Raw genomic sequence first — 22,668 nt, forward strand, 5'->3', positions numbered from 1 at the left:
ATGGTCAGTGGGATTCTTTAGGATTGCGCTTAAGGAGCTGTGAATAGTTTGTATGAATAAAGTAACAGTGGAGAGCCCGTGAGAAGGGAAAGTGACGCTATCGTGCAGAGCTTTGTGGTTAGTTAGGGAGAAACTTATTCCCCTTTGTCCAAGGAAAACAGCAAATACTGTTGGATGTATGTGCTGTCTGTTCAGTACTCAATGAGCACCTTAAGGATGGGTGGGGGCAGGGAGGGGGGGAGGTGGTGAGGAGCCTTAATTTCACATAAGATGAATTGAAGCTAAGGGACGTAAATGCAGTTTTGAAGGCAAGTGATAAAATATGTATAAATTAAAGCATTTTCTCAATTCACCATAATTACGTACACAAATTATTGCCTATTGGTTGTTCCTTTGTCATGTTCCAGTTTAAAACCGTGGATACATATGCAGTTATTACCAATCAGTAACAGTTATGAAAATGACTTGTCAAATGTTTAATTGTAAGCTATTAACACAGGACATTTCTAAAACAAAACTGAGCCTATTTTTATTATCTTTAAACTTTAGCACCGTTCAGCCTATCCTGCTAATGTGCTGTGTCTGATTTTTGATATATGTTTACACATTTTTCAGATGTGATTGAATCTGACACATTTTATATTTCCTGTGATGTCTTTGGTCAGTTCTGAATATTTATAGATAGCATTTATTTGAAGTAGAATACATAAACCTATTAAAATGGTATTTGACTATTGTTTAAGGCTGCCCATCAGCTTTAATCAATAAAATTATTTTATAGGCTATTTATTGTTCCTGTGATATGTTAGTGGACAAAGTTACTGCATGGAGGGAACAGACTCCAGGAGAGCAGAAGGTGTCAACTTCAGTCTTGCAGTCTTTATTCAAAATGTGATCTCTACTCATACTGTAATGTGATGCTGTATCTGGCTTCAGAGCTCCTGGCTGGGTTGCAATTAGCATCTAATTTTGCATGTTTGTTTTTATTGTCAGCTGTGGCTTGGTAGGTAGAACTCTTGCCACCTACAGAATGAAGTGAATTGTCACTTGCAACAAGTTTGCATGTACGTTCTTGAGAATGAGGACACCAGTTTATCTGTTAGTTTTATATTTTTAAGCTCTAATTTGGGCATTTACCTTACCTTACAAACACAGACTTTTTAACAGGCATGTTCCAAAAATCAGTCCTTCAAAATTAGCCTTGCTTACGATCATATTTGCCAGAGGAGTAGCCTCTAAAATATAAGTTCTGCACAAACCGGATAGACCAAATGGACTATTCCTGTCTGTCATTGTTCGCAAAAAGACCTACAAGGGTCCACTGCGCTCTCACAGAAATTAAGAAGTAAAGAAATCTCTAATCATCAAACTGGCAATTCGTGTATTTGGCAACTCCTAGCTAATTTTTAGGGGTCAGAGGATTTATAACTAACTAACATTGTACTGGAGTGTTGACTCATTTTACTATCAAATTCTAAAGATTTGTTGAGAATGAAAAATGGAAATGTTGTTGTAGATTACTTTGTTTAATGGTCCAGTTTTTTTTGTACTCTAGCCTGATTAGGTGGTTAAAGTGCAACTCAACTCCTTTGAGTTTTAAACTCAACACTTTGCCTCTGTTCAAATAAATAAGCTTCTCAGAAGACATTTTTAAGGGACAAGGGCGATTTCAACAAAGATTTCTGCGTGTCTGAGTTTGTATGTTCATTGATTTCAGCTACCCCGGAGCAGGTCGAACCAAAGTACGTCAGAGGAGCCAAACGATATGGCCGCCGATCTATACCCGAATTTCTGGATTCCAAAGTGGAAACTACATATGATTTGGAGGAGTCACTTTGTTTTAGGACAACAAAGGATGAACTGGTCACACAAAGCACCAGCAGAAGTATTTTAAAACGCTCGGCATCTCTTGAGAGTGTAGAGGTTTGTCCATCTTACTGTTCTGTTCAAGTCCTTGTTGACCTTCCATCTTGCCTTTTGGTAAATGTCTGTACCCCAACCTGACTAAACATTCATCCTATGTGCTCATTGAATTACACCAGTTTTTGATCCTCAAACTTTAAGTTCTTGTCCTTGTTCCTACAGAGTTCACGTTGCTCCAGTGATTGAGTCTGGTTTATTAGTAATGAGAAAATAAGGAAATGGAGGGTGAATTGTACAGATATATTTGTGTCTGTCATCCCAGATATAGCTGTAAAACAATAGATGAAAGAGAGGAAGTTTAAATAATTCCAATCACTAGGGAAAAGGATACTGGGGGAAAAAAAAGAATGAAATGGGCCATTCGGTCCAACTCATCCGTGCCAACCAAACATCTCAATCTGACTTAGTTCTATGTGCAAGCATTTGGCCCATATCCCTCTGAAGTTATTCTACACACCTTAAACCTACGCCGTCTAGTTTGGACTCTCCTACCCTGGAGAAAAGACCTTGGCTATTCATCTTATCCATGCCCCTCAGGGTTTTATAAACTTCTGTAAGGTCATCCTTCAGCCTCTGACACTCTAAGGAAAATAGCCCTAGCCTATTCAGCCTCTCCCTATAACTCGAACCTTCCAGTCCTGGGAATATCCTTGTAAATCCCTTCTGCACCCTCTCAAGTTTGCACTGTGTACAGTTCTGATTTCCATATCCCTCAGTTAAACCTTAGTTAAGGGCAGCATGGTGGCTCAGTGGTTAGCAACTGCTGCCTCACAGCACCAGGGACCCAGGTTCAATTATGCCTCAGGCAACTGTCTGTGTGGAATTTGCACATTCTCCCCATGTCTGTGTGGGTTTCCACCGGGTGTTGGTTTCCTCACACAATCCAAAGATGTGCAGGCCATGTGAATTGGCCATGCCAAATTGCCCATAGTGTTAGTTGCATTAGTCAGGGTAAATATAGGGTAGGGGAATGGGTCTGGGTGTGTTATTCTTCGGAGGGTTGGTGTGGACTTGTTGGGCCGAAGGACCTGTTTCCATACTGCTGGGAACCTAGAATCAAAACCACACATGAACAGTGTCCACAGTTCTGGTTTCCATATCCCTCTGTTAGATCCACATGTGGGAGCACTGTATCAGTTCTGGTCTCCATATCCCTCAATTAGATCAAACTTGGAGCAAACTGATCTCTACATACCTTGGAGCCAGGTCCAGAACTCAAGAGGCTATCAGCATTAGACAGTCACTGACAAATCAAATTGGAAATTCAGGAGAAAACTTGACACCCAGAGAGTGGGAAGAATGTGGGATATATTCTGATGTGGAGCAGTCAAGGGATAAACAGAAAACGAGAAAGGATTGAGATGAAACACTGGCGTTGAAGTGGAGAGTGAGGATGTGAGGACGTTCATATGGAGGAGGAAAAGGAAAACAGCTGATGGGCCAAAGGCCTGGTTTTTTTCCTATGAATACTTTCCAAGACCTTCGTGGACAAATGAGTTTCAGTTGCTCCCTATTTTTACTTGTTTGTTGAAGAAGTTTCAGGATTTGACCCAGCAATACTGAAGGAAGGGCAATACATTTCCATCCTTGGTTTGGTGGGGAAATTGTTGGGGGTGGTGTTCCCATTTATCTGCTGCCCTTGTCCTTCTAGATGGAAGTGGTCATGAGGTTTGTAACTTGCTGTCGAAGGATCATTGATGAATTACTGCTCCTGAACCTTGATGGTGGAGGGAGTGACTGTTTGTTTGTGAACACAGTGCCAATCAAAGTGGGGTGTTTTGTTCTGGATGGTGTCAAGCTGCTGGAGTATTGTTGGAGCTGCACTCATCCAGGCAAGTGGTGAATGGTGACTGGTGCTGAACAATGTGCAATCACTGGCGAACATCCCCACTTCTGATCTTATGATAGAGGGAAGGTCAGTACTGTGCTGCATTGTCAGAGGGTCAGTATTGAGGGAGAATTGCATTGGCAGAGGGTCAGTACTGAGGGAGAGCCGCATTGTTAGAGGGTCAGTACTGAGGGAGTCCTGCAACCCTCGTGAGGTTTTTATATTGGAGAGGAGTGCCTGATGTTGATTACAGATTGCGAGACAGTGACTGGTATCGTATTGCTGCTGAATCTGTATACCATCAAAAATGTGAACAGATGGTGACCAATACCTCCCCTTCATCATGCCCTGACTCCCAAAATAATCTGGCTCTACCTCAGAGCATTACCTTACCTCAGCTTGATGGACTTCATCTACTGTCTTAAAGAAAGTAGCAGTTGTCATGGTGAATATATTGTTAATTTTCCACAATTCTCTAGGTTGTAGAAATATCCAGGAGAATAGCAAATGTAACTTGTTTACTCAACACAGAAAAGGGAAACTTAACAGGAAACTACAGGCCAGTTAGCCTAACATCTATCATAGGGAAGTTGCTGGAATTCATTATTAAGGAGGTTATAGCAAGACACTTAGAAAAATCGCTGCACAATTAGAAGGAGAATCATGTTTGTCTAAACTATTAATTTTTTGTTGATGAATAACAACCGACATGAATGAAAGGAACCTGTAAATGTAGTGTACTTGGATTTCAAAGAGGCTTTCAATAAGGTGCCGCATCAATGATCAGTAGAAAATCATAGCAGAATCATAGCAGATGGAATATGTTTGTCCTACATATCTGCTTTATGGACAGCATGAAAAACTGGAAATATTCAACTCTTTGTACGCTTTCTAAATTATAGGGTTTTGCCATGGAGCAATGTGGGCTATAAGCCACATTCTGATTATGTAAATTCAAGCAACTTTGGAAAAATAACCAAGCAAATCTTTTAGGGAGATAAGAAATAGGATTTATTACCTTTTAAATGCTGAGAACCTAATTGGAAAATATTTTGGGGCCCTGTATTGTTGATTTCAAAATCTTAGGGAGCCTGAGGGGGTGAAAAAAAACTCCAAAGCTTGCATTAGAATCTAATTCCTCTCTCTCCTGCAATTTTCACTCAGTTCAAATATTTGGCAACCTGATAATTTTTCAAAGTTAAGTACCTTAACTACCTTGCAAACCCTGAAAAGCCGAACAGTCATCCACTCTCCAAAGACCGAGAACAGCTTGACCTCCATTTGAAAACAAAACATTATTTTTAAACTTTACTTCTGTGTCTTCTTCCAAAGATAAAGCAGTATAGTGTTTCTGAATGCGTAATCTCTGTACTCCTGAACAGTTGCTTGTGTAACATGTAGAAAAATGTCTGCTCCCTGACAAAGTGAATTGAGTGAGTAAGTAGTGCTGGCCATTCAGTGATTGCAAGTCAAAGTTAGGCTCAATTCAGGTGAGAAACTCATGAATGTAGACACTGAGGGTTGGTGGAATTATACATTTTTGTTTTATTTTTAAAGATAGAAAATATTGAATTTTAGATATTTTCTGCTTTGGTTCTTGTTTAATGAAATAATATGTGATATGCAATTGAATTAGAAGCTCATGAAAGTAGACGTTGAGGGTTTCAGCATGATTTGCATAGTCACACTTTGAGCAAGTGCACAATTTGCATTGTACTTGTCCTGCCACCTCAGCACGTGCAGTCAAAAATTTGTCATGTTCCCCAATTGTAAGCTTGAATTTATGAGGCTGATTTTCTGTTACAGAGCCTCAAGTCTGATGAAGAGCTAGAGCACCATCAGGAATCTTTGCAAGAAACCTTTGAAGGACAAGGTAAATTGTTCATATTTTTTATCCAGTGTTAGTATCTGACTTTTTTTTATCCTGCAGTTTTCACTTAAATACTGACATAAATGCAGTACAATGTCCTATGGAGCTTGATTCAGCATAGAATGAGAACTAGGCCATTCAACCCCTTGAGTCTGTTCTGTATAGGAGCAGAGAGTCATACTGCATAGAAATAGATCCTTCAGTCCAGCGAGTCCATGCCAAACATAAGCCCAAACTAAGCTAGTCCCAAATGCCTGCTCCTGGCCCATATCCCACCAAATCTTTCCTGTTCATGTACTTAGTGTCTCTTAAACATTGTAACCATGCCTGCATCCACCACTTCCTCAGGAAGTTCATTCCACCTACGACCCACCTCTGTGTAAATTTGCCCATGGTGACTTTCACCTTAAATATATGTCCCCAATCTTGAAATCCCCCATCCAAGGGAAAAGACACCTACTATTAACCCTATATATCTCATGTGATTTTATAAACATCCATAAGATCACCCCTCAACCTCCTATGTTTCAGTGAGAAAAGTCCCAGCCTATTCAGTCTTTCTTTGTAACTCAATCCTTCTAAACCTAGCAACATCCTGACAAACCTCTTCTGAACCGTCTCCAGTTTAATAATATCCTTCCTCTAACAGGGTAACCAGAACTGGACACAGTATTCCAGAACAGGCCTCACCAATGTCCTGTACAACCTCAACATGACTCCCCAATTCCTATACTCAAAGGACTGAGCAATGAAGGCAAGCATGCTAAACGCCTTTTAAACCACCCTATCTGTATGTGATGCAAACTTCAAAGAATTATGTACCTTAACCTCTAGGTCCCCCTGTTCTACAACACTACCTAAGGCCCCACCATTAATTGTATAATTCCTGCCTCTGTGTGTTGTACCAAAATGCAACACATATTTATCCAAATTGAGCTCCATCTGCCCTTTTTCAGCCCATTGACCCATAGAATCATGATTGGGCAAAATTTGATACCAAGGCAAAGAATGACTTATTAGTAAATGGTCCAAAAGCTTAGTCAGAGGTAAGTTTTATGGAGTATCTGAAGGGGAAAGGTCAAGAGGCGGAGAGTTTCTGGGACCAGACGATTGAAGACGTAGCTGCAAACGTTGGTGTGATGCAAGTAGTGGATGCAAGAGTTTGAGGATCGCAAAGTTATTGTAGGACTGGCAGAAGACACAGGGTTGAGGAGTGGGTAGACCATGGAGGAATTTGATTATGTGGATGAGAATTTAGGTGTTGCAGAATCAGGAGCCAGTGTAGTATACCAAGCCTAGGTAATGGGTGAAAGGGACGAGATGTGTGTTGGGATCATTTTATTTGCAGCAGTTATGATTGCCATTGGCACTTTAGGAAGAATATTTTTGCGGTCAATTCAAATTCTGTTTTCTTTATTTCACTAATTTTATAGGATTTTGTTTACTCAAATTTTCTGTAAACTAATACGTATTGCAACAAAAAAATCTTGAGTATCAAATTAATCCTGGCTGTCTCTTGTGCCTTGACAATATAATACAGCTGTTAGTGAGAGTAAAAGATGTAAACTATTTCCCCAAGTTCCATAGTGGTGACAAAGCTGGGTCCTGTTGATTACTAGAAGGCAAGCTGAATAGACAGCTAATTTTTATAATAGCTTTGTAACTCTGTTTCGTAATATATTAATCTTGCCCAGTTACTAGGCAACTAAGCTAAGACACTGAGAATTGTATTCGTTCTTTATCAACTATTGGTATCAACATCTCGTGATGTGGCTTACAATTAAAATATCCCTCAAGCTAATGTAAATTTACTTTAAATAAAAAGACAAATAAGTAGATTACAGAATTGTACTTGCTTTGTTCTGTGATTCTAGATTTGTACAGAACCCATCTTACTACAAGTTATTTTTCACAGCCGTTTCAGAGCTGGTTTGTATTTCCACTTGTCTCTTCACCCTTTCTTGTGATAGTTCAGCTTGTTTTCAGGGCTCTGCTAATCTTCTGATAATGGAGGGTAGACAGAACAGTATCCTAGAGAGACTTGTGGCATTGCCCAAACCCTGTCCCACCTGCTACTGGGTGATTTGGCAAAACTGGATTTGTTATTTGTGGAGAATTTTAGATAATAACTGTTCAGCAGTTAACATTGAGTTACACCATGCTGTACATTGACAATGCTGCAGAACCCAGCCCTAACATCTTAAAGAACTAAATCATGAGGACAGGTGCATTGACTTTGGGTTGTATTCTCTTGAGTTCAGAAGGTTGAGGAATGATTCAATGTTTAAGGTGATGAAGGGTTTCGATAACACAGATATAGAGAAGCTTTATCTTTTTTGAATATCAAAAACAGTGGTGCATAAACCTTAAAATCAGAGCTAGGTCATTTAGAGGTCAAATCAGTAAGTGTTTTGTCAGAAACAAGATAGTATAACTCCCTTTACTCCTAAAAGGCTTGTTGATGTGAAGTTGATTGGGATTTCAAACCTGCGATAGATTTCTGTTGGATAAGGGTCAAAGGGGTATAGAGTAGAGGAACAGCCATGACCCAATTCAGTGGCACAACAGGGGCACAACAGCTGCTCCTGTTCCTATGATTCTTCCCTTTCACTAAATAACATCATTGTTTTGCTCCTGTGTAGTGTGGTGGAGGTAATATCAAGATGCAGAAGACTAGGGTCAGGAAGGAGGGAATTGTCGATGTGATAAACCTCTAAATATTTTCATCAATATAAAAATATACTTCTAAGTATTGAAATATGAAATGCACATGAAGTGTCCTGATGTTCTGATTAAAGCTAATTTTCAGATGTTAAAACTTAAGAGTCTGAGGAAAATAGGCTTTCCATTGTTTCACAAAATACAACACTCACTTTTGAAGGGGTTCAAATTTATCAGTCAGGATTACTAAAGCATGCAGAAGCAAAATATTGAGGTTGCTGGAAACTGAAATAAATACAGGGGTTGTTAGATCTCCTTTCACAATTGCTGACTTGTTGAATATTTCCAAAATTTCTGTTCTTATTTTATGTTAACATGTTCAGGTTAGATGTTTCATATTAGAGATTGGGTTCTCTATAACTGTTGGTTGTTGTAAAAACCTATCTGGTTCACTAATATCCTTTTAGGATAGGAAATCCACTGTCCATACCTGGTTTGGTCTCCATGTGACTCCAGATCCACTGTAATGTGCTTGACTCTTAATTGCCCTCCAAAATGGCCTGGTATCTAATCTCTGGGGGCTAGTGTCAAATTTAGGGATTGAAAATGTCTCTTACACTAGTCAAGCAAGGACCTGACAATGACATATTCTCAGTATTGTACCTTTATAGAAAATCTCCCAGAAAACACCATGATCATCTCTGATTGACTGGCAGTACAGATTCAGCAGAATTGACAGCATAGTGTATGCAATCTGGAGGGGGATTCTTAACACTGACTCTGGACTCCATGAAATTTTATGAGCAAGGAAAACCCTCTTCTGATTACCATGTACTGCCCCTAACACCCTTGTCCCTCCATCTTCATCAAGCATCTGTACATAACAGTATCAAAAGAAATGACCACCACATCATCCTTGTGGGGATGAAGTTTCATCTTCACGTTGACATTCTCCTCCATTGTATTGTGCAGCGCTATCACTGTGTTAAATGGGATAGATTTTGAATATGTCTAGCTGTTCAAAATTGGGAATGATGACTCATGTGGGCCATCAGCAGCAGCAGAATCATGTTCAAACACAGACTGCAACCTCATGGCCCAGCATATTCCCCCACCCCATCAAGCCAGGGAATTGACCCTGGTTCAGTGGAGTGCAGGAGGGCATGCCAGGAGCAGCATCAAGCTAAAAAACTGGTGAAGCTACAAAGTAGAATAGTTGCATGCCAAACAGCATAAACAGCAAGTGAAAGAACTAAACAATTCCACAACTTTGGATCAGATCAAAGTTCCATAGGCCTGCCACATGTAGTCATAAATGATGGTGGGTAAATAAACAACTCATTGACTATGACGTTTCCATAAATTACCAATTCAACTCATTCCATATGACATCAACAAATAGCTGAAATACCGGATACTGAAAAAGCTATGAGCCCTGAGAGCTTCTAGTAAAAGTAACTGAAGAGTTTGGCTCCAGAACTTGCTGTGCCCCTATCCCTAGCCAAACTCTTCCAGTTCAGCAACAGCAACGGCATCTACCCAACATTGTGGAAAATTACTCAGTTATGTGTTGTCCATATCCAACCCAGCCAAATGTCGCCCCATCAGTCTACTCTTGATTGTCAGCACAGTGATGGATAGTGTCATTAACAGTGTTACCAAGCAGCACATGCTTAGCAATAACCTGCTCACTGAAGCTCAGTTCAGATTCTGCCAGGGTTACTCAGCTCCTGACATTATTGGAACTTTGGTCCAAAAAATGGACAAAATCTGAATTCCAGAGATTAGGTGAGACTGACTACCCTTGACAGCAAGGCTTTGTTTGACTGAGCATGGCATCAATGAGCCGTACAAAGGTTAAAGTCAATGGGCACCGGAACAAAAACTCCCCACTGGCTGGAGTTCTATCTCGCACAAAGCAAGATGATTGTGGTTGCTAAAAGTCAAGTCATCTCAGTTCCAGGATGTCTCTGCAGAAGTTATTCAGGGTAGTATTCTAGGCCCAACCATTTCGCCTGCTTCCTCAGCCATAAGGTCACAAATGAGGTTGTTTGCTGATGATTACAATATATTCAGCACCATTCACAATTCCTCAGATATGAAGATGATCCAGACTCAAATGCAGCAAAACTTGGACAATATCCAGGTTTGGGCTGATAAATGGCAAGTAATATTCATGCCATACAATGTCAAGCAATGACCATCCCAACAAGAAAGAATCAAATCATTGTCTTTCAACATTCAATGGCATTGCTATTGATGAAATCTGCACTGTCAACATCTTGGGGGTTACTGCTGACCAGCAACTGAACTGGATGTTGGCTTTTATAGCTAAAGGAATAGAACATAAAAGGAAGGAAGTATTATTGCAACTATGCAAGGCATTGGTGAGATCACACCTGGAATATCGTGCACAGTTTTGGTCCCCTTGTTTGAGAAAAGATGTAATGGCATTGGAGGCTGTTCAGAGTAGGTTCACTAGATTGATTCCAAAGATGAGGGGTTTGTCGTATGAAGAAAGATTGAACAGTTTAAGCCTATACCCTCTTGAGTTTAGAAAAAAACGGGAGATTAAATTGAGGTATTCAAGTTAATGAAAGGTGTGACTAAAATAAATGTGGATGCTTCTTGTTGTGGGGCATTCTGGGATGAGAGGTAGCAAATTTAATATAGTTGAGGAAAAACTATTTGTCCCAAAAGGTGTGGAATCTGTGGAATTTGCTATCCCAAAGTGCAGTGGATGCTGGGACAGTGAGTAAATTTAAGGATGAGTTAGACAGACCTTTAATTGGTAATGGGATGAAGAATTATGGGGAGAAGGCACAAAAATGGGGGCGAGTAGCACATCCACCATATTCAAATGGTGAAGCAGACTCAATGGGCCCAATGGCCTAATTCTGCTCCTATACCTTATGAACCGAACATATCAAGACTGGCTACAAAAGCAGATCAGAGGCTAGTAACACTGCAGCAAATAACTCATTTCCTGATTCCTGAAACTTGTCTATCATTTACAAAACGCAAGTCAAGAATCTGATGAAATACTGTCAGTTGTCTGGATGGATGCAGCTCTAACAACACTCAAGAAGTTTGACATCATCCATGACTAAGCAGCCCATTTGATTGGCACCACATTGCAAACATCCATTCCTCCCCGCCACTAATGCTGAGTAATGGGGGCAGTGTGTATCATTTAGATTAGAGCGGTGCTGGAAAAGCACAGCAGATCAGGCAGCATCGGAGAAGGGCTTTTGCCCGAAACGTCGATTTCCCTGCTCCTCGGATGCTGCCTGACCTGCTGCGCTTTTCCAGCACCGCTCTAATCTAGACTCTGATTTCCAGCATCTGCAGTCCTCACTTTTGCCTAGTGTGTATCATTTATCTGATGCCCTACAGAAATTCACCAAGGTATCTTAGATTGCAGATACTTAAGAACAGTACCATGTGCAAGTTCCCCTCCAAGCTATTCACCACTGAGACTTGAGAGTATATTGCTGTCATTTCAGATTCATGAGGTCAAAATCCCGAGACACACTTTCTGATAGCATTGTGTGTGTTCCTGAATGAAATAAACTGCAGTGATTCAAGAAGGCAACTCACTACCACTATCCCAGGAGCATAGGCAATAATTGTTGGATTAGCCAGTGAAGCCAACTTTCCATGAACAAATTTAAAATTAAATAGTCTTCTGGACTTGATTCTTCCAGCGTTCTCTGGGTTGTTCCGCAGCCCCGCAATCTGATTTCAACTAAAACTCTGCTGTCTACGTACTAACTTGTATCAAATCCTGCTCACTCAACATCCCTGTGTTTACTGACCTAAACTGGCAATGTCTTTATTTTAAAATTCTCATCCTTGTGTTTAAATTTATCCATGACCCACCCCCTCCCTATCTCTGTAACCTCTGTCAGTTCTGCAACCCTCAGAGATTTCTACACTCCAAGTTTGGCCTGTTTGCATCCTCCCTCCCCTTTGCTCCACCTAAGGACGTTTGAGAAGCAAGTTAAACAGCAACAAAATATTACTCTAGATTTCCACAGGGTTGTACACTATGAATTAGACTTGGAACATACACATAACCATAGGGATAGGTGGGTGCCAGGGATTGTCACTCATGAATACAGTAGTTCTTTTTTGTTTTGTGACCCTTGTGATTCTGTTGCAGTTGTGCCCTTGTTTTGGAAGGATACTGTTTATAGTGTTAGAGTTAAAGGAAAATCTTTTGTCAACTCAATGATCACGTGGAATGTAGTGTGTTTTTTTCAAAATGGTGGAATGTTTTTGTTTTATTTTGAAGGATAGAAAATGTTGAGATTTAGACAATTTTTACTCTGCTTCTTGTTTAATGAAACAACTTGGGATATTTACTAATAACACAGTTGAGTGCAATAGAGAGATAGTTGTGTTAACCTTGTTGAATTTGTTTGGTTTGGAATTCAGCAGGAGTATTGTGTACAATTCTGGGCACCCCATTTTAGGAATGATTTCAAGCCCTTGACGTAGGTTTAGGGGAAATCTGTCAGAATAGTATCAGGGAAGAGGGACTTTTGTTTGGAGATACTAGAGAAGCTGTTAACACCCTAGAGATTGTTATTGACCAGAAACTGAACTGGACTACTCATATACAGTAAATACCAAGGCTACAAGCGCAAGTCAGCAGTTAGGAATTCTGTGGCAAGGAACCCAACTCCTGATTATCCAAAATGTGTCCGTCATCTACAAGGCACAAGTCTGGAGTGCGATGGAATAGACTCTGCTTGTCTAGACTGGTGGGGCACCAATAGTACTTGGAAGTACAAGGAAGCTTGATACCATCCAAGGTAAAGCAATCCAATTTGGTATTCCCTGCAGCACCTTCAACATTCACTCCCTTCATCACCCCTGCACAGTGGCAGTTGTGTGAACCATCTAAAAGATGCAGTGCAACATTTTGTCCAGCCACTTTCAGCAGCACCTTCCATACTCCCCACCCCTACCATCTAGAAGGACAAAGGCAGCAGATGCAGTGTTATGATCCCAGCAAATGTTACAACTGGACATGTTAGGAACCTGGCTTGATGGATCCCAATTTTGTTTGTTTTGGTTTTAAGGCAAATGGTCCCTGACAGTAACATAAACATGCAATGCTGCAGATTTTGTCTTTTAACAAATGGAAGTTTATTATTAAAAAAAAGATAAAACAGAATAATCTAAACTACATATTCAAAAAAACAAATGCAAACATTTTACAAGCTGTAAAAATATAATTCCATTAATCCAAAAGTGCCCCTAATTATAATTTGAACAAAAGAAACAGAACTCCTTTTTGTAAAATACCCAAAACATTCCAGTAAGTTCCTAACAACACCACTTATATAATACTCTCACTGAAAATTGTATATTTAACACCTTAGTATGTTTAAGTCACATAGTTTCAAGCTTTAGCATGGAAATGTGGATAGCTTCTTCCTGGAGTCAGCACGCTCCTGAGGTTCTCTTTTAAGTAACCCTTTCAAGTTTTTATACTTCTGGTCTCGGATGAACACTAACTTTTCACTCCAAGGTAATCTAATTCACTAAGTCTTTCATTCCCTCCTTGGGAGCTCTGCTCTACACAGCCATCCTATGCCAGTCATGATTTGGAGATGCCGGTGTTGGACTGGGGTGTACAAAGTTAAAAATCACACAACACCAGGTTATAGTTCAACAGGTTTAATTGGAAGCACTAGCTTTTGTAGCGCTGCTCCTTGCTCAGAAAGCTTGTGCTTCCAATGAAATCTGTTGGCCTATAATCTGGTGTTGTGTAGTTTTTAACTTAATCCTATGCCAGAGTCTTCACAGAATAACACTGTCCAATGTCAAAAGTGAAAGTAAAAAGTTTCTCAATTATGGGCATTTGCTTTTAAGCTTATTTTTTAAAAATCCAGATTCCAGAGCTCTATGAAATCTTTTTGCCCTGTAATTTACACCATACTAGATCACAAACAATCTAAGCAAATGAAAAGTACATTTGTGCACATAATCCATACAATCTACAGCCAGACTTAAGAAATTGCCAAGGTTGAAAAAATACTTAAAAATAATTATTAACTTTAGACAGACAGACCCACAAGTTACTAACTCAAAACCCGAAATTCAAGTTTACCAGAATTAACATTAAAACTTGTTAGTCCCACATTGTACATCACAACAAGAACACTATTATTTGCATGTTCCCCTATTCATTACATAACAGCCTGACATGGAACAATATAGAAGTCTCTGTTTGGAAGTTTTGGAACTACCTTCCTAACAGCACTTCCTACACCATGGCAACTTCAGTGATTCAAGGAGACGGCATCTCCATCGCATTCTCTCGGACTGTCAGGGGGCCTAGTTAGTGATGTGGATACTAACCCTGCAGCAGAGGTTTGAGGACATATTTATTACAAATGAGCAAAAGTTTGGAGGAACTTTGGAAAAAACACTGTTTCCACTGGCAGCAGGCTTGATAAATTATTGTTGTAGGTTTAAGGCACTATACATGGCAAAAAGGGATAGAAGGGAGATGTGTAATTTTATGTCGAGAGTTTAGTGCTGGAAAAGCACAGCAGGTCAAGCAGCATTGGAGGAGCAGGAGAATCGACGTTTCGGGCAAAAGTCCTTCATTAGGAATGAGGCTGGGAGCCTCAGGATTTTCACTTTTGCCTATGTGTAATTTTAGGCTATAGGCCGTATGGACTGCCAAGAAAGAGGGTGTCGTGGATTCAATAGTAACTTCCTAACAAACATAAGACACACACAATGTTTGAAATAGTAACATATACTGCACAGTGGGTGAGAGGGAACAGGAGACTAATTGGATAGTGCACTCACAATGACTTTGCTTTATGACTTAGCATTGGCATGTCCCAGTTCAACATTCTTTCTCTAAAGTTATCTATGAAAATTGTAAACACTGATAAGTGCAGGGTTTATGTTTAAAATTCCCTATTAGGTCAATTGAACAGATGGAATCCTGATGGCTTTGACAGTCCCAGGAGGTCCTCCACTCCTTATTCTGAAGCTACAGAAAACCACGTTCAAGCCATCTGGGATGAATTGGGAGTAGGGAAGAACGGCTACCTCAGCAAGGAGGAATTGGCGGCAGTCTGCAGCAACATTGGCCTAAAGGACCTCAAAGACAAAGTATGTCTGTTAACTAAACTTAATTTATCTTTACTGTAAATGTGTGTTGTTGACAAATCTTCCACACTATGTACTTTCGGGACCTAGAATATTTTCTGACTATCTTCAATTTCCTTGAGTTGAGTGAGCCGAGAAATTATTCCCACAATCTAATAATAATTTCCTATATTCCTATATTGGTTAGATAATGTGTTCAGAGCTACTGATTTTTTTATTGTTGATTTAGATATGGAGTGAAGGCTGCAGCTGTAATTCACTACACTACTAATCCACTGTCACAGGTTAATGTTCTGAATACAAGTTCAAGTTGCGCCGTTACAAATAGAAAATTTTGAATTCCATTTTTAAAAATCTGCATTTAAATGCCAGTTTGATAATCAACAATGGCACATAGATGCTTTTTTATGACAGCAACTACTTCACAAATGTCCTTTTGGGAGGGAGATTTGTTGTCCTCACCTGGTTTACATGTACTCCAGATCTACAGTAATGTGGTTGACTCTTGTATGCTGTCTGAAATGGCCTAGTAAGGTACTCAACCTGTACAAAATCTAAACAAAGGAGTGAGACTGCACAGATCAGCCAGCACCCCTACCTAACCGCATTTTGGGTGTGGCTACATGTCAAAGACTGCAGTTTCAAGAAGGCAGCTCACCACCACCTTCCCTAGAACATTAAAGGATAGGCATTAAATGCTGAGCTAGCCAGCAATGAATGAATACCAAGAATGAATAAAACAAAATAGCTCTGATCTCAGAAAATTATATGATTCATATAAATTTAATACTTTTGGGTGCTGATGTTTGATTTCCAGTTTAAATCTACAAGTTTGCCTACAACAGAATCGCAACCAAAATTGAATGGAAGCCAGCCATTGAATGCTGAAGTGTTAAAGCATAAGATATTGGAGTAGAATTAGGCCATTCTGCCCATCGAGCCTCCTTCACCATCTGACCGTGGCTGATATATTTCTCAACTCCATTCACCTGCATTTCTCCATAACCCTTGATCCCCTTACTAATCAAGAATCTCTCTAATTCCAAAAGAAAAACAAACAACTGCAATTGCTGGAAATCAGAAACAAAAACCAAAATAGTTGGACAATCTCAGGAGGTCTGGCAGCAACTATGGAGAGAAAGCAGAGTAAACGTTTCTGGTCCAGTGCCCCCCCCCCCAAACCTAATAGGGAATTTTAAACATAAACAGCACTATCTATGTTATGAACATATCTCCCTCTACCATGGTGCTAAGGTCAGTTTGCTTATCCTCTCTACAGTCTCTCTGTCATCCACCAACCAGAGAGCAAGAATCTCAAACCTGTTAGACAAGCTCAAGGGCTGAGGGTCTAACACCACAACCTTCTGGATCCCTCTAGCTGCTTCCCTCATAGTCACATCCACCTGTCTCTGACCACTGACTGAGCTTGAGGTAGTTAATCTAAGGAATGTGACTGTCGCCTGAAGCACAGCGTCCAAGTAACCTGCCCTTCCCTGATGTGTCGCAGTTTTTGAAGTTCAGATTCCAGCTGAACAATTGAGTCAGAGTCTCTTAAGCAATTAACAATTATTACAGATGTGGCCACTACAAACCACAATTGGATTCACCAGCTCCCACATCATGCAGGTACAACACATTGCCTGGCCCTGCATTTCTATTTTATTTACTTAGTTCTTAATTTTTAAAAGGTTTCCTACTGTTAGTTTGTAACCTGTAAATACTTGCTATGTTTTTATTTCAAATATATATTTCAAAATTTATTCATAAATTATTTTGATGACCTGTACAATTGGTCATGCCGTACATACGTAAACATTCCATTTCTTTGCATACAGAGATCGGGTAATCATTTGTATATACAGGTCTGTACATTTAGTATCCATATATTTAGGTGAGGTGTCAGTGGAGCCCATTTACTGCATGGGCCCCCTGTTCTTTGGCAGGCAGACGTTACATGGTGGTCTTTCCCCACCGCGCCTTGGCGAAAGTTGCCCCAAGCTTCAGCACATCCCTCAACACGTAGTCCTGGACCTTGGAATGTGCCAGTCCGCAACACTCAGTCGGGGTCAGCTCCTTCAGCTGGAAGATCAACAGGTCTCGGACAGACCAAAGAGCATCTTTCACTGAGTTGATGATCCTCCAGGCACAGTTCAATCTGAAAGTAACCTATAATCACTTAATTAGTCACTATCACCAATTAATGAAGTTGCTGTTCTCCTGTGAGGTTACTCTTTCTTTTGTGCTGGGTCCCTAATAGAATCCCTAAAGAAAGAGGCCATTTGACCCATAAGGTCTGTACTGACCGTCCGAAGAGCAATCCTCCCAGTCCTCGCTCCCACCCTATCCTGCATTTGCCATTGCTGACACACCATGGGGAGAAAGTGAGGACTGGAGATCAGAGCTGAAAATGTGTTGCTGGAAAAGCGCAGCAGGTCAGGCAGCATCCAAGGAGCAGGAGAGTCGACGTTTCGGGCATGAGCCTGAAGAAGGGCTCATGCCCGAAATGTCGACTCTCCTGCTCCTTGGATGCTGCCTGCCTGTTGCGCTTTTCCAGCAACACATTTTCAGCTCTAACACACCACAGGACAATTTAGCATGACCAATCTACATAACCTGCACATCTTTGAATTGTGGGAGGAGACTGGAGCACTGAGCTGAAATCCGTGTAGACATGGGAAGAACGTGCAAACTCCCTGCAGACAGTGACCAAGGCAGAGGGAGGCAGCAGTGCTAACCATTGAGCATCATTTATACTGTGAGAAAGATCTTACAAACTATGAACCGAAAAAAACAAGCAAAAAGCACCTTAACCCTCTGCACTGAATTGCTGTATTCCCATCAAATTCCCCAAACTATATACTCACTCACACCTTTCTGACCGTGCATAGCTGTTAATGTTATGATTTAGAGATTAAAAATCTTAAAAGCTTAAAAATCGCACAACACCAGGTTATAGTCCAACAGGTTTATTTGGAAGCACTAAGTTTCGGATCGTTGCTCCTTCATCAGGTGGTTGTGGAATATAAGATTGTAAGAGACGGAATTTATAGCAAACGTTTACAGTGCGATGTAACTGAAATTGTATATTGAAAAAGACCTGTGTTGTTTGATAAGTCTCCCATCTTTTAGAATGAACAGAATGTTCAGACTGATTCTAATCTTAAACAAACGAATTGAGAGAATCTTACATGGATTCATGTGGTTTTTGGGCAAAATAAACTGTAATTCTGCAAGTACAAATTCACCCCACAAACATATCTGTCCGTGTGCTTTTGTGGGGAGCAGGGGTGTTGTTATGAGTGTCTGTGTGAGAGTGTATATGTCTGTGAGAGGGTGCGAGAGTATGGGAGTGTATGAGAGAGGGTGTGTGTGTAGTGCAGTGAGGTCACCTGGATTCATGTCACACTACAGGTGACCCCACTGTACTATACACTCCCACCCACACACTCTCACACGCAGATCCTCTCTTATACACAAGCTCTCTCTCATAGGCTCACACATATACACCCACACTCCCACACTCTCACGTGCACACACACCCTTTCATAGACGTATACCCCTTTACACACATATAAGTTTGTGGGGTGAATTTGTACTTGCAGAATTACATTTTATTTTGCTCAAAAACTGCATGAATCCAGTAAAATTTTGTAAATCCAGTTTTTAGATTAGAATCAGTCTGAATATTGTGGCACAAACAGTCTCGCACAGGGCACCTCACACCTTAAATGCATTATCTGGGCTGACATAACACTAATTGTTAAAGTTCACTTGAGAATATAACTTTAAAAAAGTTCTGCAATTTACATATGAAAGAACTGAAACCAACATGTTCATTCTGAGGGATGAGAGACAAAAAAAATCCAGGCCTTTTTCAATATACAATTTCATACATCACACTGTGAATGTTTGCTATAAGTTATGTGTCTAAAGATTTTATATTCCATAACCACCTGATGGAGCAGCGCACTGAAAGCTAGTGCTTCCAAATATACCTGTTTGATTATAACCTGGTGTTGTGTGATTTTTAACTTTGTTAGTGTTATGGTTTTATTGGAATGATGGTGAGTTTAATGGTGCTCATTAAACAGTGGAAACAGGCCCTTCGGCTCAACAAGTCCACACCGACCTGCCGAAGAGCAACCCACCCATACCCATTCCCCTACATTTATACCTTCACCTAACACTACGGGCAATTTAGCATGGCTAATTCTCCTCACCTGTACATTTTTGGACTGTGGGAGGAAACCAGAGCACCTGGAGGAAACCCACGCAGACACGGGGAGAATGTGCAAACACCACACAGTCAGTTGCCTGGGGTGGGAATTGAACCCGGGATCTCTAGCACTGTGAAGCAGCAGTACCTTGCAATAAAGTTAAAAATCACACAACACCAGATGATAGTCCAACAGGTTTATTTGGAAACACTAACTTTTGGAGTGCTGCTCCTTCATTAGGTGGTTGTGGAGTATAAGATTGTTGTGGTTCTGTTCGCCGAGCTGGAAGTTTTTGCTGCAAACGTTTCGTTCCCTGGCTAGGGAACATCATCAGTGCTATTGGAGCGCTGCTTTGATGTTTCTTCCGGTATTTATAGTGGTTTGTTCTTGCCGCTTCCGGGTGTCAGTTTCAGCTGTCGTAGTTTGTATGTGGGGTCCAAGTTGATGTGTCTGTTGATGGATCTTCTTGCCGTTTCCGGGTGTCAGTTTCAGCTGCAGTGGTTTGTATATTGGGTCCAGGTCTATGTGTCTGTTAATGGAGTTTGTGGATGAATGCCATGCCTCTAGGAATTCCCTGGCTGTTCTCTGTCTGGCTTGTCCTATGATGGTAGTGTTTTCCCAGTCAAATTCATGTTCCTGGTTGTCTGAGTGTATGGCTACTAGGGATAGCTGGTCGTGTCGTTTTGTGGCTAGCTGATGTTCGTGGATGCGGATTGTTAGCTGTCTTCCTGTTTGTCCTATATAGTGTTTTGTGCAGTCCTTGCATGGTATTTTGTAAACTACGTTAGTTTGGCTCGTGCTGGCTATTGGGTCCTTTGTTCTAGTGAGTTGTTGTCTGAGTGTGGAAGTTGGCTTGTGTGCTGTTATGAGTCCTAAGGGTCGCAGTAGTCTGGCTGTCAGTTCTGAAACGCTCCTGACGTATGGTAGTGTGGCTAGTCCTTTTGGTTGTGGCATGTCCTCGTTCCGTGGTCTATCTCTTTAGGCATCTGGTGATAAAGTTGCGTGGGTATCCGTTTTTGGCGAATATCTTGTATAGGTGTTCCTCTTCCTCTTTTCGCAGTTCTGGTGTACTGCAGTGTGTTGTGGCTCTTTTGAATAGTGTCCTGATGCAGCTTCATTTGTGTGTGTTGGGGTGGTTGCTTTCATAGTTTAGGACTTGGTCTGTCTGTGTTGGTTTCCTGTGTACCCTTGTGGTGAATTCTCCGTTGGGTGTTCTTTCTACTAACACGTCTAGGAATGGGAGTTGGCTATCCTTTTCCTCTTCTCTCGTGAATCATATTCCTGTGAGTGTGGCGTTGATGATTCGGTGTGTTTTTTCTATGTCTGTGTTTTTGATGATTACTACCAGGGACACCAGCATACAAACTAGCCAAAGAACTACAACAAAAACTGAAACACCTAGTCAGCGGATCCAAACACGCCATACAATCAACACAGGAATTCTTGGACATCATCAGGAATACACACATAGACAAAGAAGAAACCATGGTATCATTCGACGTGACGGCACTGTTCACATCAATTGACAAAACCCTAGCCAGAGAAACAATAGCCAACCTACTGGACATACATAACAGAACACAGGAGGCGGAACCTATCAACAAAGACGGCATACTTAAACTACTAGACCTGTGCCTCACCACACACTTTACATTCAACAATCAGATATACGAACAAATCAACGGAACACCCATGGGATCACCAATCTCGGGACTCATAGCAGAGGCAGTTATGCAAAGGTTAGAACATACAGCCCTACCACAAATCCAACCCAAACTCTGGATCAGATACGTCGATGACACCTTTGTAATCATCAAAAACACAGACATAGAAAAAACACACCGTCAGGAGCGTCTCAGAACTGACAGCCAGACTACTGCGACCCTTAGGACTCATAACAGCCCACAAGCCAACTTCCACACTCAGACAACAACTCACTAGAACAAAGGACCCAATAGCCAGCACGAGCCAAACTAACGTAGTTTACAAAATACCATGCAAGGACTGCACAAAACACTATATAGGACAAACAGGAAGACAGCTAACAATCCGCATCCACGAACATCAGCTAGCCACAAAACGACACGACCAGCTATCCCTAGTAGCCATACACTCAGACAACCAGGAACATGAATTTGACTGGGAAAACACTACCATCATAGGACAAGCCAGACAGAGAACAGCCAGAGAATTCCTAGAAGCATGGCATTCATCCACAAACTCCATTAACAGACACATAGACCTGGACCCAATATACAAACCACTACAGCTGAAACTGACACCCGGAAACGGCAAGAAGATCCATCAACAGACACATCAACCTGGACCCCACATACAAACTACTACAGCTGAAACTGACACCCGGAAGCAGCAAGAACAAACCACTATAAATACCGGAAGAAACATCAAAGCAGCGCTTCTCAGGAGGCTCCAATAGCACTGATGATGTTCCCTAGCCAGGGAACAAAACGTTTGCAGCAAAAACTTCCAGCTCGGCGAACAGAACCACAACAACGGACACCCGAGCTACAAATCTTCAACCAGTATAAGATTGTAAGATACAGAATTTATAGCAAAAGTTTACAGTGTGATGTAACTGAAATTACATATTGAGAAAGACCTGGAGTGTTTGTTAAGTCTCTCATCTTTGAGAATGACCACGTTGGTTTCAGTTCTTTCATATGTAAATCGCAAAACGTTTTTTAGAAGTTACATTCTCAAGTGCACTTTAACAATTGGTGTCATGTCAGCCCAAAAAAGGTATTGAAGGTGTTTACTCCCTGTGAGGCTGTAAACATTTGCTGTAAATTCTGTGTCTTAGAATCTTATTCTCCACAACCACTTGATGAAGGAGCAGTGCTCCGAAAGCTACTGCTTCCAAATAAACCTGTTGGACCTGGTGTTGTGATTTTTAACTTTGTCCACCCCAGTCCAACACCGACATCTCCAAACCTTGCAATAAAGGCAGCACACTGTCATGGAAGAGTTGCATTTATATGTAAATTCACAGTTAAAATCACAGCTGA

General features: G+C 40.9%; 1 protein-coding gene across 5 annotated transcripts in view; it reads left to right on the forward strand.

Moving 5' to 3' along the window:
• Positions 1 to 22,668, forward strand: part of ninl (ninein-like) — a 145,136-nt gene that overhangs the window by 29,610 nt on the left and 92,858 nt on the right. For all 5 annotated transcript variants that reach the window (XM_060831713.1, XM_060831714.1, XM_060831715.1 and 2 more), the window contains exons 4-6: positions 1,718 to 1,923; positions 5,558 to 5,624; positions 15,238 to 15,428. In XM_060831713.1, the coding sequence (XP_060687696.1) occupies positions 1,718 to 1,923; positions 5,558 to 5,624; positions 15,238 to 15,428 (464 nt within the window). The remainder of the gene's footprint in view (positions 1 to 1,717; positions 1,924 to 5,557; positions 5,625 to 15,237; positions 15,429 to 22,668) is intronic.

The sequence above is a fragment of the Hemiscyllium ocellatum genome, chromosome 10 (assembly GCF_020745735.1).
Source record: "Hemiscyllium ocellatum isolate sHemOce1 chromosome 10, sHemOce1.pat.X.cur, whole genome shotgun sequence".
NCBI lineage: Eukaryota > Metazoa > Chordata > Chondrichthyes > Orectolobiformes > Hemiscylliidae > Hemiscyllium > Hemiscyllium ocellatum.